Source organism: Lagenorhynchus albirostris, chromosome 12, assembly GCF_949774975.1.
Source record: "Lagenorhynchus albirostris chromosome 12, mLagAlb1.1, whole genome shotgun sequence".
In the NCBI taxonomy this organism is placed as follows: domain Eukaryota; kingdom Metazoa; phylum Chordata; class Mammalia; order Artiodactyla; family Delphinidae; genus Lagenorhynchus; species Lagenorhynchus albirostris.
Window position 1 is genome coordinate 37,432,964 of NC_083106.1, and position 16,729 is coordinate 37,449,692.

At 36.5% G+C, this 16,729-nt stretch overlaps 1 protein-coding gene across 1 annotated transcript in view; it reads right to left on the reverse strand.

Moving 5' to 3' along the window:
* The window catches only part of NKAIN2 (sodium/potassium transporting ATPase interacting 2), a 981,640-nt gene that overhangs the window by 899,745 nt on the left and 65,166 nt on the right, over positions 1 to 16,729 (reverse strand). Inside the window, exon 3 of the mRNA XM_060167694.1 lies at positions 14,465 to 14,515. Within this exon, the coding sequence (XP_060023677.1) occupies positions 14,465 to 14,515 (51 nt within the window). The remainder of the gene's footprint in view (positions 1 to 14,464; positions 14,516 to 16,729) is intronic.

The following is a 16,729-nucleotide window of genomic DNA, read 5'->3' on the forward strand; positions in this document are numbered from 1 at the left end:
CCTTGGGTTCCCATTCAGTGGTCAGAAAAGATGAAACCATTCTTCATGTACACAAACTTGCTTCTATTTTTATGACTCATTCTTTAGAATGAAATCCCCAGCCCCAGCCTATTAGAGGTCCCTGTTGGGCCTTTTCCTTGCTCACAGCCCTGCTATCTCTTAATGTGACTTTGATGGAAATCTGCAGAATCATATCTGGTAATTCTTTTCATTCACACTAAAGTTAACTAAAAATACCACTTTAAATTAGATGCTTTTAGGGAAATCCCATTCGTCCAAGATAACTTTTTACTACATTAAAAGAGGGACTGAAGATGCAAAATGAGGTGAAAAACTTTAATGTAAATATCTTTATAGTCCAAGTTACACTTTCTGAAAACCAGTATTCAACCTTTGACTGTACCCAAGTGATTCAACAAAAGCATATCAAGATACAGTATATTAGCATTAATTTTAATTCCTGCAAGTTCCAACTAATTGGTAGTTCTAAAATAAAGGCAATGATAAACTTTCCATGCTTCTATCTTTACAGGTTTCTTTAAATAGACTGAGGCTCAAACTGTCCTTGTCAAATATGCAGTCTTTGGGTAGATATGTGCTATGGGGGTTGTTAGAGCACCATCAAATACTGTCCTTCACCAGTAGGGGCGCTACAGCTGCCCAACTATATTGTCAAGTCTCCCTGGCAGGCACTCCCTTGTTAGTTACTAAGGTCTCCTCAAGTGAATGTAAGCAGAAGTGATGTGTGCCATTTCTGGGCCTAGATGTGCCCCCTTTTCAGTCTTTCCTATACTCTCAGAATACTGAGGTGTTCATGCTCCAACTGTAACTCTGCCATCAGGTGATGGTGGAGAGATAAGGCAAAAGGAACCTAAGTTTCTGAATGACCACAAGGAGTAGAGCTGTGCCAATGACCTGGGCCACTCCCTTAGAGAATACTACATGAGCACTAAGAATTTCTATGTTCTTAAAGCACTGTATCTCAGGGTTTCTTCGTTATAGGAACTTAGCCTGCACCCTAATATGAGATGGGGGCAGGACAAAGCATGAAAGATACAGTATGAAATTCTGCACTTTGGATTACCTATGTCCTCTGATTTTATGTACTTGTTAAAAGATAACCATGTTTCATAAATAGACAACGCACCTATCTGAGCAACAGACATGAAACATATTCAGAAAAAATGTTTGGATTATTCATATGGAGTTCCATTGATCTTGAATTGATGGCATAACTCTAATGACTTTCTAGTACCAACAGTTCAACTCAGTTCCCAAGAAGCAAGCCAATGCCCAGAAGGGGGATACATTCAATATAAATTCTCAATAAAATTACATGTAATAGCATACACTACCACTTTTCAAAGCTTTTGAAGTTAAAAGATGAGAAGAACAACGCCTTCTAGAAAAATAAATAAGCCAATCAAACCATTTCAGCCGCGCAAGGGAATAAAAGGGTGGGGGTTGCGGAACAATAGGAGAATGTATAGAAAGCGTTATCTCTGCTAGTGAGGGCAAGAAAAGCTTCCACAGAGAAGCTGTTTTGGAATAAAATCTGGAATAATGGTTTGTTAGGTTGGCAAGGAAATGTACGTATACTGGAGGGAGGAAGGGAAGGCGTGAGGGAGAAGGATGGAAGAGGGACATTATGGGTCCACAAGGAGGAAGAGGATGAGTGAAAGGAGGAGAAAGAAGAGGGGCAAGACATGAAGGAGAAAAAGAAGCCAAATACAGTCTTCAGTCTACAGAGTATTCTCTGTTACAGCCTACCACCATTCTATCCCTCTCAGACCAAACTTGCAACCTCATACTATTTCTCAACACAGAATGCTTGTTGCCACTAAAAATGTATTGCAGTTGGTCTGGAATCTATTTCTCATATATTCTATATGCCCATTTAAATTCTGATCATAGATGAATACGTGTCTTATAAAATACAAGTAATCTAAATTCAACAATACATTAAAAGCAACAGCTACCATGACCTGGTAAGAAATATCCCAGTAATGCAAGGATGATTTAATATTTAGAAATCTGCTAATCAAATATAACACAGTAACAGATCAAAGATAAAGTGACAAATTCAACGGGACCTAAAAAGTCATTTAACAAATCTTAATATGCATTCTTGATTTTAAGCACACTTTTTAGGAAAATAGACACAGAAGAAAAAATTATGGTATTTTAAAAATACTAAGCCTATAACATACTTAAAGAGAATACAAAATATGTACTTTTGATAAAATCAGAAACAAAACAAAAATATTTTTCACATTGTTATTTGATAACTTTCTAGAAATTTTAACCAATGCTATCAGACATGAAACAGAAATAGGAAGTATTGGAAATGAGAAAATAACATTACTGATATTTTCAGATAATTTTTATGCCTGGAACTACAAGAAAAAGAAATGAAAACTATATATATATTTAAATCAATAAGAAACTAGACCAAATTAAAATTATAAAAATTAGTGTTTTTCCTATAAATACGCAAAATTAGTTAAAGGAGAAATCAGATAAGTCCTAATACAAATAGCTATATATCATAAGTGACCTAAAATTTTCTAGCAAAAAATAATGGGATACATATATGGGTAAAATATGATTTTATAGAGGAATCTAAAAATAATTTTGCAAGAATGGAGAATTATCCCATATCTTGGGGTGGAAGATATATATGAGCCAGCAGACTTCTAGGAGTACAGCAATAATTTCCAGTAGAATTTAATGAAATTCCAGTGAGAAAAATAATTAGCGATCTTAGCATTTATCTAGTAGACTAAATTCACAAAGAATAGCTAAACATATCAGAAAACTGACTAGAGAGTGTAGGTGTATACACTGACAATTAAAACAATGTGGTCATACAAAAGAATTAAAAGAATAGCAGAATAACTAATGAGATTGCCCTGAAATTTCCTGGGGATATATATAACCTTGGTATGTAATAATGGTAATAATAATGATAGTAATAATAAAAACAACAACAATTTCACAAAGGGTCAGATTATTCAATGAATGATGCTGGAAAAGTTTGCTAATTAAAAAAAATAAAATCCTATCTTAGAATCTCCAAATTATGTCAAATATATTCCAACTGAATTAAAATTTTAAATTAAGCTATAGCAGACAAGTAATACTGTTCACACCTTAAAATCTCCTAAGCATTCAAATATGGGATAAAATTATAAAGAAAAAGGCAAAGAAGTTTAATTATACATAGCTTAAAATGTCTTATATCAAGAATGTTTTGGACAAAATTTAAAGCAGGGGCTTCCCTGGTGGCACAGTGGTTAAGAATCCGCCTGCCAATGCAGGGGACACGGGTTCGAGCCCTGGTCCGGGAGGAACCACATGCCACGGAGCAACTAGGCCCGTGCGCCGCAACTACTGAGCCTGTGCTCTAGAGCCCGCGAGCCACAACTACTGAAGCCTGTGTGCTTAGAGCCTGTGCTCTGCAACAAGAGAAGCCACTGCAATGAGAAGCCTGCGCACTGCAACGAAGAGTAGCTCCCGCTCGCTGCAACTAGAAAAAGTCCGCAGGCAGCAACGAAGACCCAACACAGCCAAAATAAATAAATATTTTTTTTAAAAAAAGCAAAAAAAAAAAAAATTTAAAGCAGAGTTCAATTAGAAAAAAATATTTTTTAAACAAATTTGAGAAAGGTAAGTACTTACCTTACAAATTAATTAATTAAATATTAATATCCCAATTAAAAACACTAATAAGAAACACAGATAAAAACATGGATGCAATTCACAGAAGAAATACATATGTTTATATGTATATGATAAAATATTCAACCTCACCAATAACCAAAGGAAGGCAAATTGAAATAAGCATTTTTAAAACATACCAAATTAGCAAAAATTAACAAAATATATTATATTTTATGCATATAGAAAGTTATTTGACAATATATATAAAAGAACCTTTAACATGTTCATACATTTTAACCAAATAATTTCATTTTAAGAATTTATGATAAGGAAAAATCAGAAATGCTGTTAAGTATATATTTATAAAACTATTCATTTCACCATCATTTATTATAGCAGAACAAGTCAAGTTTCTAAAAATAATGGAAACAACCTAAATGTTCCTAAATAGGGGAATAGGTAAAATTATTATGGTATATTAAATATAATGCAGTCATCAAATTTTCCAATGTACCTATAATTATATGGAAAAGTGGGATATAAAAGTGTAAACACTATGATGTCAAATTCTTAAACACTCTGTGTAGTCATAAATTTTTTTCATATTTGTTATATAAATGTGTATACACACATATACATGTATAGAAAAAAAAGATCAAAGAATTACCCAAGAATGGTAATAGTTGTCTTTTGGCAGTGAGATTACAAGCTGTTTTTAATTTCTTCTTCAAACTGTATATTTTTTAAATTTTCCACAGTAGACATATTTTTAAAATCAAAAGAAATAATAAAAATGTTTTTATACACCCACTCAAGTTTTATGAACCTTTTTCAATGTAATGTTGCTGTATCTCATTGTAATGAGAACCAATACTTATGAAAAAATACGTCTCTAGAGCAATACATTTTTAAATTGCATTAATATTTTTGTTTCTAATAAATTATTTCATTTCATGCCAAAATAAGCGTTTTCAGGCCCTGTATTAGGAACTATGCTAATTCACACGGCTGCTAAATGCATTCAGTAATGATGATGTACAATCTCCATTTACCCCTAATCTTGCCCTTTCCCAGACAGGACTGTTAACAGGTGGACATGCTTCGGAAATCAGGATGCAGCATTCAAAGACAAGAGATTACTTAGATAAATCAGATAATCTGGAATGTTTGTAGTGTAATCATTAAAGTTAGAAATAGTTTATGAATCTTCTAAGATAAAGATACAATACAGTAAAATCATGTCATAAGCTAGGATTTAGGAATTCAGCCCAAGTGTTAGCCACATCAGAAGAGGGAAGAAAAGCATCGCTTTCCTCAAGGCCGAGCAAGATACACAGCTAGACAGTCTCCGTGGTGGAAAAGGCAGTATCCAGCAAGTCGGTACTGACTGCCACATAACAGGTCAGTGCTAAAACCTGGGATGTAACAGTCTCTCTGACAATGAAATTGGCATCAATAAGGCAATGTACTCCCTTGGAGAATTTTCTTGAAAGGAATTAAAAAGGAGCAGGAGGCATAATAGGGGCAATTTTTTTCTTCCTCCTCTTGTATGTCAAAAAATTATTTTAACCAAACAATATTTAAAACCAGGAAAAAGGCAAAAATCATCAGTCATGAAATACAAAGAGGATCTGGGTAAACAGTGTACATTTATCTAGCGTTAAACTCTGCACACGATGAAGAGTAAAGCAACGCTGCTTAGAACCACTTGTACTTGATAAGCACAGACATAAGGAAAGGTCAGAAACTGGGCCCACCATCCACTCAGTGTCTCCTGCCAAACACCTAGGAGTCGTTACTGGCTTCACCCCTTCCTCAGCTCCTCATCTTCTTCCCATCAATATGCTTGTCAACCTTCCTCCAGAAAAATGTTCAGAATCTGCCTGTTTCTCTCCAACTCCAACATCACCTCTCAGTCTAGAAGAAAGAGGTGCCCCCTACACACATTATCCTGCTCTCTACTCTTGCCACCATTTTCCATAAAAATTTTAAAGGAATCTGCAAAACTATAAAGGAGATCATGTCACTGTGCCGCTTAAGACTCTCCAGTGACTTTCCACTACTCTTAAAACAAGGCAGTAAAGCACAAAATCCATCAATGACTTCCCAAGGCTCTTAAAACAAGGTGGTAAAACACAAAATCCAATCCCATGGCTTTCATTTGGCCCTGCATAACTCTGAACCTCAAGTCTTCTGTTTATTCCAACACTCCACACACACTGCCTTCTCTCAGGTCCTGCAACACACCAAGCTCACCCCTCTCTCTGTACCTGAGTTCCCTCTTCCCGGAGTAAGTGCTCCCCAGAATGTCCCACACTTGGTCTGTTCTTGTCATTCATGCCTTAGCTTAAATATTACCTCTTCAGAGAGGTCTTTCTTGAACATCCAATTAGCCCTCTGGTACTCGCTTATCACTTCACTCCATTTTATTTTCCTAACAGTTCTTATCACCTGATATTTCCATCTTACTCATTATTTATTCATTGTCCCTCACTATTAGAATGTATGCACCCTAAGAGGCCTTATCCTTCTCGCTCAGTGTTAACCCCAGCCCCCAAAATAGTACCTAGCGCAAGGTAAGTCCTCAAAAATTGCTTGAAAGAATTAATAAGGTATCTCTGAAAACATATATGATAGAAGAAAGAAAGATTTACTACCTGAAGAGCTAAAAATATTATAAAGTCCTATGAGTAGCTTAAAAAGACGTTAAAAATTGGGAATGGACACTTCAATGGTAGAAGATCATGGGAAACATGAAAAATCTAGGATTCACTCCACTTAAAAAAAAAAAGGAGACATAAATTATAGATGATGTATTATGGGAGTGTTTATTTCATATGAGACTGACAAGGAAATTCAATCAGGGATTCATATTCAAAGAAAAGATCTTGCCCCATTAATAAAACTACTGGCAAATGAATGGATAAATACCACAAATGTTTCAAATTAAATGAAACGTTTAATTCCTTTTTTTTTTTTTTTGGCTGCACTGCGCGGCATGTGGGATCTTGGTTCCCCAACCAGGGATTGAACCCATGCCACCTGCAAAGGAAATGTGGAGTCTTAACCACTGGACTGCCAGAGAAGTCCCTGAAATGTTTAATTCTTAAAAAATCAGAATGGCATCAGATGTTTGAACAACAATACTAGAAACTAGAAGATGAAAAAGAAATATCTCCAAAATCCTAAAAAAAATATTTCCATACTATAATTCTATACTCAGGCAACTATTAATTGTGAGTGGAACAGACATTCAGACATGAAAAGTGTCAAACCCTATGTCTCATGCACCTTTTCCCAGGAAGCTCTTGGATGTCTACTGCACTAAAACAAGAGGACAAAACAAGGAGAAGGAATATATGAGATTCCAGAAACAGGATCCAACTGAAGAGTGGAAGCAAAGAGGGTCTCTGGGGAGGTGATGGTGACAGGGGTTGGCTTTGAAGCTGACTTAGAGAGCAGCCAGGTGAAACACTGGCTAGTTGGAATGTTCCAGTGAAGTATCTCCAAGAAGAAACTGAGAGGACACAGGAATTGTTGAAACATACCACAAGGAAACCTATGTTTCTAAGGGAGTATCTGGGGGTGAAGTGGTATACAAATGAAGCAAATTGATAACAAAAAAAAGACAATTATGAATTAAAGGGAAAAGACACCAAAAAAGGAAAGATATTCATTATGCAGCTGTTAATAGCACCTTACAGTCACAATAATACAACCACTGAATACTTATCTGACCAAAAGTATGATGTAACGATACTGGTAAGATGGGAGGGATCAAAAGTGTACATATATGATGGCATAAAGGAGCCCAGTTCTCATTAATCACAGTGGGAAATTAATAGATAATGTCTGAAACTGAAAAATCAAGAAGTGGCAACATAAGCATGTTCCTTAACTATATGGAAGGAAATATCAAAAGAAATGGCTAAAAGAGTATTTTAGCCATTTAAGAGTATTTTAGCCAATTAAGAGTAGTTGTTTCTAAGGACTGAGAAACTGGGACTACAGGGGTGAGAAAAAAAGTCTGGCATTTATGTATATATGTAACTGGTAAAATGAAACCTTAAAAAAGGGAAAAAGAGAACTTTGGGTAATTTCTCTCTCATCTAATATTTGAGCATTTAACATTTATTTACATCCACTGTAAAGAGCAGACTGTTTTCTACTATAGCTGATTAATTCAAGGAATCCTACAGGGCACTAATCAAAAGGTAGAGACTTTAAATAATGTGATCTGAAAGAGAAACTCTAGATTTCCAAGTAACAGCATAATAATACCTAACAATATACAGTGTTTATTGTATATCTGTAATGCATAGTTTATTTAATTCTCACAGTATCCCTTGAGGCAGGTACATACTACAGTTGCCCCCACATTAAAGGGGAGGAAACTAAGGTTTAGAAAATGCCAATCTTTGCGCCAAGTTTCACACCCAGAAAGTTACAGTGATGAGATTTCTGTTCTCTCTGATGGGAATGCTTGTTCCCCAGAAATCGACATGGCTCACTGTCCTACCTTCTTCAGGTCTTTGTACAAATCTCAGTGTCTTAAGAGGATTTCCCTGACCACCCTATTGAAAATGGAAACCAATTCTCTCCCCGACACTCACACCAGCATTCCCTAACCCCTGGGTTCTTTATTTTTTCATTGCACTTCTCCATCTGAAATACCACATAGTTCATTTGTTTATATTGTTTATTGCCTGTCTGATCAATTAAATGTAAGTTCCGTAAGAAGAAGGATTGGTGTCTCTTTTCTTATCTGTCATATCCTCAGTATTCAGATGAGCATCTGGCACATAAGAGAGTCAAAAAATAATGTTGAATTCACTGAAAATTCATGAATGTAGAATCAGAGCTCTTTACCACCAGCATACTACGTTGTCAACTCTAGTTTATTCATTGTAAAATGTTGTAGAGATTATCAAGTCTTGTCAAAACACTTTCAACTTACCACAAAAAGACAACACAGATGAAAACACTTTTATGGAAAATCAAGCCCTACTACTAATTCTTAAAGACAGCACCTCTTCTTTCCATGTAACAGAGTGGATTGCAGCAATGGACTTACTTTTGCCTTCCCCAGGATTAACTCTCAAAGTATTGACTTTTCCTGATAACCAATTATAACCAAATGCCTTATGGTAAGTGAGTGTCATTGGTAGAGAACAAGGCCCTTGTGTAGGAAGTTTTTTGTAGATAAACTAGAAAAGCATATGTTCCTCCAAAGTCCTACAGCAGAAAGCACTTGAAATTGCACAGTCATGAATCGAACAGACTGACTTAAAACCTGTCCCCATAGATGCTGAACTATGCAGCTTATTTAGCTTCCACTTAATGATGGAGAATCATTATGTTCTTCCTATTTCTTTATGTACAAACTGTAACCCAGGATTGATGCAAACGTAACAAGGTAATAATTTACCTTTCAAATCAATTCACAACTGCATGAATTTAGCATTCTGGAAGGGAACATAAGGACTGAAGAAGGGAACCCACTCATTCTGTTGTTGGTTAGATTAAAAGATGAAAAATCTATAGTCTTTTCCAGATTTTAAAGCTGTACATAGCTAATGGCCAATGCAATAACCTCAGTAGATTTACCTTTTCATACTTGAACATACTGAGCGCGTTATGACAAAAGTCAATATGCACTACCAAACGTAAGGTAGATAGCTAGTGGGAAGCAGCCGCATAGCACAGGGAGATCAGCTCGGTGCTTTGTGACCGCCTGGAGGGGTGGGATAGGGAGGGTGGGAGGGAGGGAGACGCAAGAGGGAAGAGATATGGGAACATATGTATATATATAACTGATTTATTTTGTTGTGAAGCTGAAACTAACATACCATTGTAAAGCAATTATACTCCAATAAAGATGTTTAAAAAAAAAAAAAAGGCTAGGAAGGGGGCTTCCCTGGTGGCGCAGTGGTTGGGAGTCCGCCTGCCGATGCAGGGGACACGGGTTCGTGCCCAAGTCCGGGAGGATCCCACATGCTGCAGAGCAGCTGGGCCCCTGAGCCATGGCCCCTGAACCATGGCAGCTGGGCCTGCACGTCCGGATCCTGTGCCCCGGAGAGGGAGAGGCCACAGCAGTGAGAGGCCCGCATACCTCAAAAAAAAAGAAAAGGCTAGGAAGGGGCAAGTTTAGGCATATTCGATAGATATAGTCACTGAGTTTAATGACAAAGCCACTGAAAGCAAATTTCTTTTTCCACAGTGTTTTGTTTCCCCTTGGTTGAAAGCACATATCCCTGGTTCTTGATTTGTCTTTAAAATGCTTCAGATTTAGGATTAAATGAACTAACTCTTCAGCATCTTTTAGTTCTTTGGACATTTAGGATTTAAAGACCAAACAATAACACACTTTATTTGGGACAGGAAAATGTCTCCTGATAAACTGTTATATTTGATTAGTAGGTAGTTTTCTTTCTTTTCTTTATATTCTCCCTTTTTTCTTTTTTTTTAACTATTCACCATCTTCAAAACACAAACAAGAACTGACCAGATGTTTTCTACCATTTATCCTATCATTATTATTAATTCCTAATATTACTCAGAGTTCCAAGTACAAGGTATAGTGGGACAAGTGGTGGAGTAACTATTTCTACTAAAATGTGAAAGGTCTTAAATGAAGAACCTATTGGGGTAATTTGGTTTATAATCAAGTTTTCTCTATTTACTTATATTCATGTAATACAAATTAAAGGTAAAGATTTATAAATAATTTTGAAACTGATTAATCTCTAAACCATTTTACTTGTCTGTGCACATTAATCAAATCAGTGATATTACTAGCAAACCTTCTATGCATGTTTTACCGGAAAGTTGCAACTTAGGATTACATCTTATTTATAGTCAGGAAGAATGGATTTACTTTCATTTTCAGCGTTCAGAAAAATATCATAAGCAGTTTGAAAATAAAAAAATCATTTAATATGTACCAAAGCAGCACTTGCAATGGAAAACCAAGGAAAAGATGTTCCTGCTAAACGTATATATATACATATATAACACACATCTACACGTCTCTTTCCCAACCTTTCATTAATTTATTCCATCAGTCATTTTTTCTTAGAATTTTTATTGAAAATCTACTCAGTACCAGCAGACTCTGGGCAATAGTGCTGGAAAGTAAGAGATGCATGTGACATAACCCTGCCCCAAGGAGCTCACAACATCAGTGAAAGCTGGAGTAAGCCCACAATTAGAACCCCATATAACAATGAATAGTAGAAGGATGCTCAAATACCACAAAAGTTTTCATCTAAACGACAATACATTGCGGGGTACGGAAAAGGAGCTGTGATGGAGTGAGCTTGGGGAAAGCATCAGAGAAGAGAAAATATTTGAGCCAAATCTTGGATAATAAAGTGAAGATGAGAAAGTGCATTCTTGACTGTGGAATGGTTTATGCAAAGGCACAAATTTTGAAATAGTATGAAACAACCTGAAAAACACAAATAATTAACAATAGCTACAGCTTTTTGAGTACCTATTTTTGTACCAGGCACACTACTAAACATTAATTTAACAACAATATTTTGAAGCAAATACTTTTATTTGCATATTTTTCCTAAGGAAGCAAGGGCTTAGAAGAGCTACATAACTTGTGCAATTCACATAAAATTTAAACTTCAAGTCAAGTGATCTGATTTCGCAAGTTTTGCTCTTAACTGATCAACCAATACACTGAACTTTCTTAAGGTTAATACAAGAAAAGAGACTAAAGAAAAGAATCTAGACATAGCCATATATGATATAATGCTCTGCTAAGGAGCAGGGACTTGTTCCTAACAGTATAAGTAGCCATTAAAAGATTTTAAGATGGGGAATTATATATGTGTTAGAAAACTTACAGTAATATTCCAAGCCAGAGTAAATAAGATCCAAGGGTAACAATGGAGATGAAAGATGAAAGATACCTCAAGTCAAGAGATCTTTAGGAGGGAGGATCAAGAAGACTTCAGAGCTGATTAGATGGGGATGGTGAGAGAGACAGCTGAGCTGTCTCCCTGGGTTCTGGATTAGGCAACAAACAGGTAGATGTTCAGATGAAAGGTCTAGAGAGGAACGGGGGAGTCGTTTATGTCTACAGTATTACAGAAGGTATAGTTATGAAAAACTCACCACGGAAAAGCATGAGAATTTTATAAATAGGGAAGGTGGGATGGTAGAAGTGGAACCCAACAATATAACAGATTTATGAGGTTGACGAGGAATTAACTTTAAAAAGAAAGCTGAAAGAAAGCAACCCAGAGAGGCTGGAGCAAACAAGAGAAAGAAAATAATGCTGTAATAACTAAGGGAGAAGAGCAACTTTTAACATGAGCAGTCCACAGTCAAATGCTGCCCAGACAAGAGCCAAGTGCTAAAAGTGCATGCACCATGTTTGCTAATTAAGACCCTGGTTTGTTTCCTTAGAACCTTTCTCTGGAGTGTCTCCTTCTTGGCAGAAGGTTGAAGGTTGAAGAAGGGACTTGAAGAAGAACAATGAGTATAAACTATACTTTTATTACACAGAGTAATAAATGAGAACGCAGGTTGAAAGGAAAGAGGAAAGAGTTAGTATGAGGGAGAAATTGAGGGTACAGGAGAGAAGGGAAGCTGAATGTGCAAAGTCCTTGAGTGAAATGCATGAGGGACATTTACCTCTAGCTACATCTGCCATGGGGAATGTCAGCTTTCCCGAAGTAATAAATCATACTGTTGGCTTATTCTACGGAGATAATACTTCAAAACTACCTACCGGATCCTTCTTAGGTACCTTTGGGAACAATTCATTTTCTACCATTTTGCAAAGAGAGCTAGATTGTTTGTCTAATAAAACATAAGTGGGGACTTCCCTGGTGGCGCAGTGGTTGAGAGTCCGCCTGCCGATGCAGGGGACACGGGTTTGTGTCCCAGTCCGGGAAGATCCCATATGCCACAGAGCGGCTGGGCCCGTGAGCCATGGCCACTGAGCCTGCACGTCCGGAGCCTGTGCTTCGCAACGGGAGAGGCCACAACAGTGAGAGGCCCGCGTACCGCAAAACAACAACAACAACAACAACAACAACAAAAAACACATAAGTGGGAGAAAAAACACTTTGGTACATTGTACAATTAAAAGTTTCAAAAATCTTGCCTTGCATAATTATGTTTTTCAAATGATTTGCACTCTTTAAATCTTCCCTCACTATAACTTGTTCATGCATTTTCATTTTCTCAATATTCAACAAAGCCATTCCTCTCCTTGTTTGATTGTCTCCACCACTGTTGACCTTGGCACTATGGCAATGGCTTGACATAGAATCGTGGAACCACATGACCCCTGGGAGGCTACCTAACTGATACATATTAAGCCACTTGAAATTTTGAAGTTTATTCTTCCGAGTACTGGTATTATTATTTTTAAAAGCAAACTACATTTGTTGCATTAAAGTTAAGATTTGGAAATGTTTTATTCTATATACAGAATAAAATATATAACAAAAATAAGTAAAATGCAATGTATATATCTCTAACTTTTATTTTGAATCAACCCTAAAAATTAAAGCATGGTTATAAGAAAAGGTTAAAAGAACTAGACGTAGAGATTTCCATACAGCTTAATAAACAGACAGTGTAAAAATGTTTATTACCGGAATAGATGCCATTATATAGTTGTCTTTAAATCGACACTTCCAGAAGGAGCCAAAATTAAAGGCATTTTACCCTGATATAGTATCAGATACAGCTTTTTATTAACATTTAATGACTTTCTGCAAACTTTTGCAATATTTATTGCTCTGAAAAAAAATTCAAGCATCAGGATTAAATTATCAAAATTTCCAAGAGACTGATTTCATAAATGATACAATAGACATTTCATATATTAATTTGTCAATAGTCATGCATTGCTCACATGAAAGGAAACTGTTTTAAACCTATTGACAATTTTAAGACGGTCCTAACAATATTTTTCTTTTTTTGACTAAAAGAGTCCTAAGAATATTTGGTCTTTTCTTGGACAGTTCATTTAACTTAATTAAAAGGAACAGAGAAAAACGTGAAAGTAATTCTTAGAGCACAGATGACCATAAAAAATTCAATAAAGCCTCAACAAAAGCAAAGATCATTAACCAGGATACTGCTGTGTAAAAGTTCAATTATTAAAGATTGATATAATGCTTTTACCAATTGTTCTATAAAACCAATTAATTTTTAGGAAGTTAACTGAGATGCAGCTAGAACTGTTTTTTTTTTTTTTTTTTTTCAGTTTCAGGGCCAAATACAGAAATTTGAACAGTGAATGTGTTCAATTTATCTACTCTTTATTATTGTTATATTTTTAAATATGTAACTTATCTAGCCACAGTCCCACCTCAGGGCCTCTGCATTTACTGTTCCCTCTGCCCAGAATGTCCTTTCACCAGATACCCACGTGGTTTCCTCCTTCATTTCAATTCAGAATTTGCTCAAATGTCACCTTATCAGAGACATTTGCCTTGAGAACTCTAAATGAAATTGCACCTGTCCTCCTCCAAGTCTCTTTCTATCCTTTTGCCATCCTACGTATCTGATGGCTTCTCTATCCCACAAAATGTAAGCTCCTGCTATGGTCTAAATGTGTGTGTCCCTCCAGAATTTATATGTTGAAACCTACTGCCCAACGTGATGGTATTAGAAAGCAGGGGGCTTCGGGAGGTGATGAGGCCATGAAGATGTAACCCTTACGAATGATTAGGATCATTATAATAGAGACCCCAGAGAGCTCTCTTGCCCCTTCTACCATGTGAAGACATAGCAGAAAGATTGCCACTAGGAATCAGGCCCTTACCAGGTATCGAATCTGTTGGTGCCTTGATTTTGGACTTCCTGGCATCCAGAACTGTGAAAAATAAATTTCTGTTGTTTATAAGCCACCCAGTCTATGGTATTTTGTCATAGCAGCCCAAACGGACTAAGACAGCTCCAGAAGAAGAGGGATGCGGTTTTGTTTACTACGATATCTCCAGCTCCTACAACAGTACTTGGTCTGTGGAAGACAATGAATCACTGTGAATGAATGAATTTCAGAATCCAGAGATGAAAAGATGGTATACCTGATTTTGAAAAAGAGGGGACAGGATCATTAAATTTCACTCTGTAAGTTATCCACCTTGTCCTGCCAATTTATTTACAATATAAAGCTCTCGACGATGGAACCACGTATAGTCTCACTACTTCTTATAATATTTAAGACAGGCTGTAGCAATCTGAGAGATCCTGATGGACAGGTCCCAAAACTTTATTTTATGCCTTCCTCATGCTTTCAACAACAGGAAAAAAAGAAAAACAAAACAACCAAGCAACAAACAACAAAGGAAACACAAAGGCTAGAGGAGGTAATATCTTTCTTTAAAAAATTATCATTGTTCTTTGATATTTTGATCTTTATAGCTGAAAGGAAAAAATGTGTACAAATGTAATATATGAACTGTCTTTTCTTCATTTAAATATACCTTTCATGATAACCCTACGATTTGATTAATGACATATCTTATTGCTATGGCAGAAATAATTGAGCTTTGGTGAATTAGTGTCATTTTCCGTAGCTGAGATGGACAAGATCAAGGTAGACAGGAGGAGATGGAGCCTGCATTTATGAGATGGGCAGAGTGTTTACCTGCAGTGCACTGCACTGCTGCCTTAGCACAGAGCACAGGCATAGGGGATGGCGTTCTTCTAGGCCCAAGGGGAGCTTCAGGCAAGGAAGGTGCCAAGGAATGTACCAACTCTGCTCTAAGCGATGCCCACAGGCCAAGAGGGCCTGAACACAAACCAGCTTCTCTGTCGGTTAATGCTATAGCTACAAACAATCGTCTCAGGAAAGAGATCAGTTGATCACATCTTAACTAACAATACTGGAAACTCCAAGATGGGGTCAGAAGGCTTGTTCATCCCTCAACACCTTAATTCTCCAATCTGCTGGTCCAAATGGAAAATTCATAGATGTTGTCTATAAAAATAAAGTGGTACAAAATGAAAATTCCTTGGGAAGTAAAAGTAAGAAGTGAGGGGGGTAAGTAAGTAAGTTTAAATTCCAGCCTATGAAATTTTTACAGTTACTTGTTAACCTGATGAGGACAAACATTGACACTGTAGACAGTCTTCGAACTATTATAATACAGTCGGAAAATAAAAATTCACATTATTCAGTTTTAATATATAGCATCACCCTAGAAGCTCTTTCAACATAACTGTTTTCCCCTCCATCTCCACAGAGCTCTGACCTTATACCTTATATATCTTTGTCCTTGTGGATTCCTTCAGAGGCCATCTGACATAAGAAAATGACCATTTTAAAAGCTGGGGGGGTTTATTATTAAATTTGTATACCTACAGAAACTCAATGAACTAATAGCAGGAAAAGGGAGGGCTTTGAGGTGTGGCTATTCAATTAAACAATTATTCATTGTCCACTTGCTATGTGTACTGCCCTGGTTGCTCCTAGGGACTCAATGGTAAATAAGACTAAATCTTTATCCAATGAAAGCTTTACAGTATAGTAAGAGGAAAAAGATAGATCCATGAATGACTACAATACATGCTAGAAAAATGCCATAAGGGGACAGAACCAACGTCTGTGAGGTTCAAAGAAGATGACATTACATGTTTTGGGGGATCCAATATGGAAGTAGATCATGAGAAATGAACTGTAAGAATGGCTACTGTAGGCAGAGAGAACTGCAGGAGAAAAAGTAAGGAAGAAGAAAGAATAAGTATGCATAAAAAGAAGTTCAGTTTATTAGATCACAGGGAATACACAGTGGAGCAGCAGGGAACAGACTGGGAGGTCATATCATAGAAGGCTAAGATGCTATGTTTGAACTCAATAGGCAAAAGACTGTATTAGAAAGAATCTGAACAAGGTAAAGGTATTACTGTTTATCTATTATGAATGGTACTCTAACAGCAATGCAGATGGACTGAGATGGGAGAGTGAGGAGATGGGACGTGTAATTAGGATGCAACCATAGTCCATGTAAGCAGGGATAGGGTCTGGAATAAAGTGATGATAATCAAAATGGGCAAGAGCAATAGAATTAATACAGAATAGAAA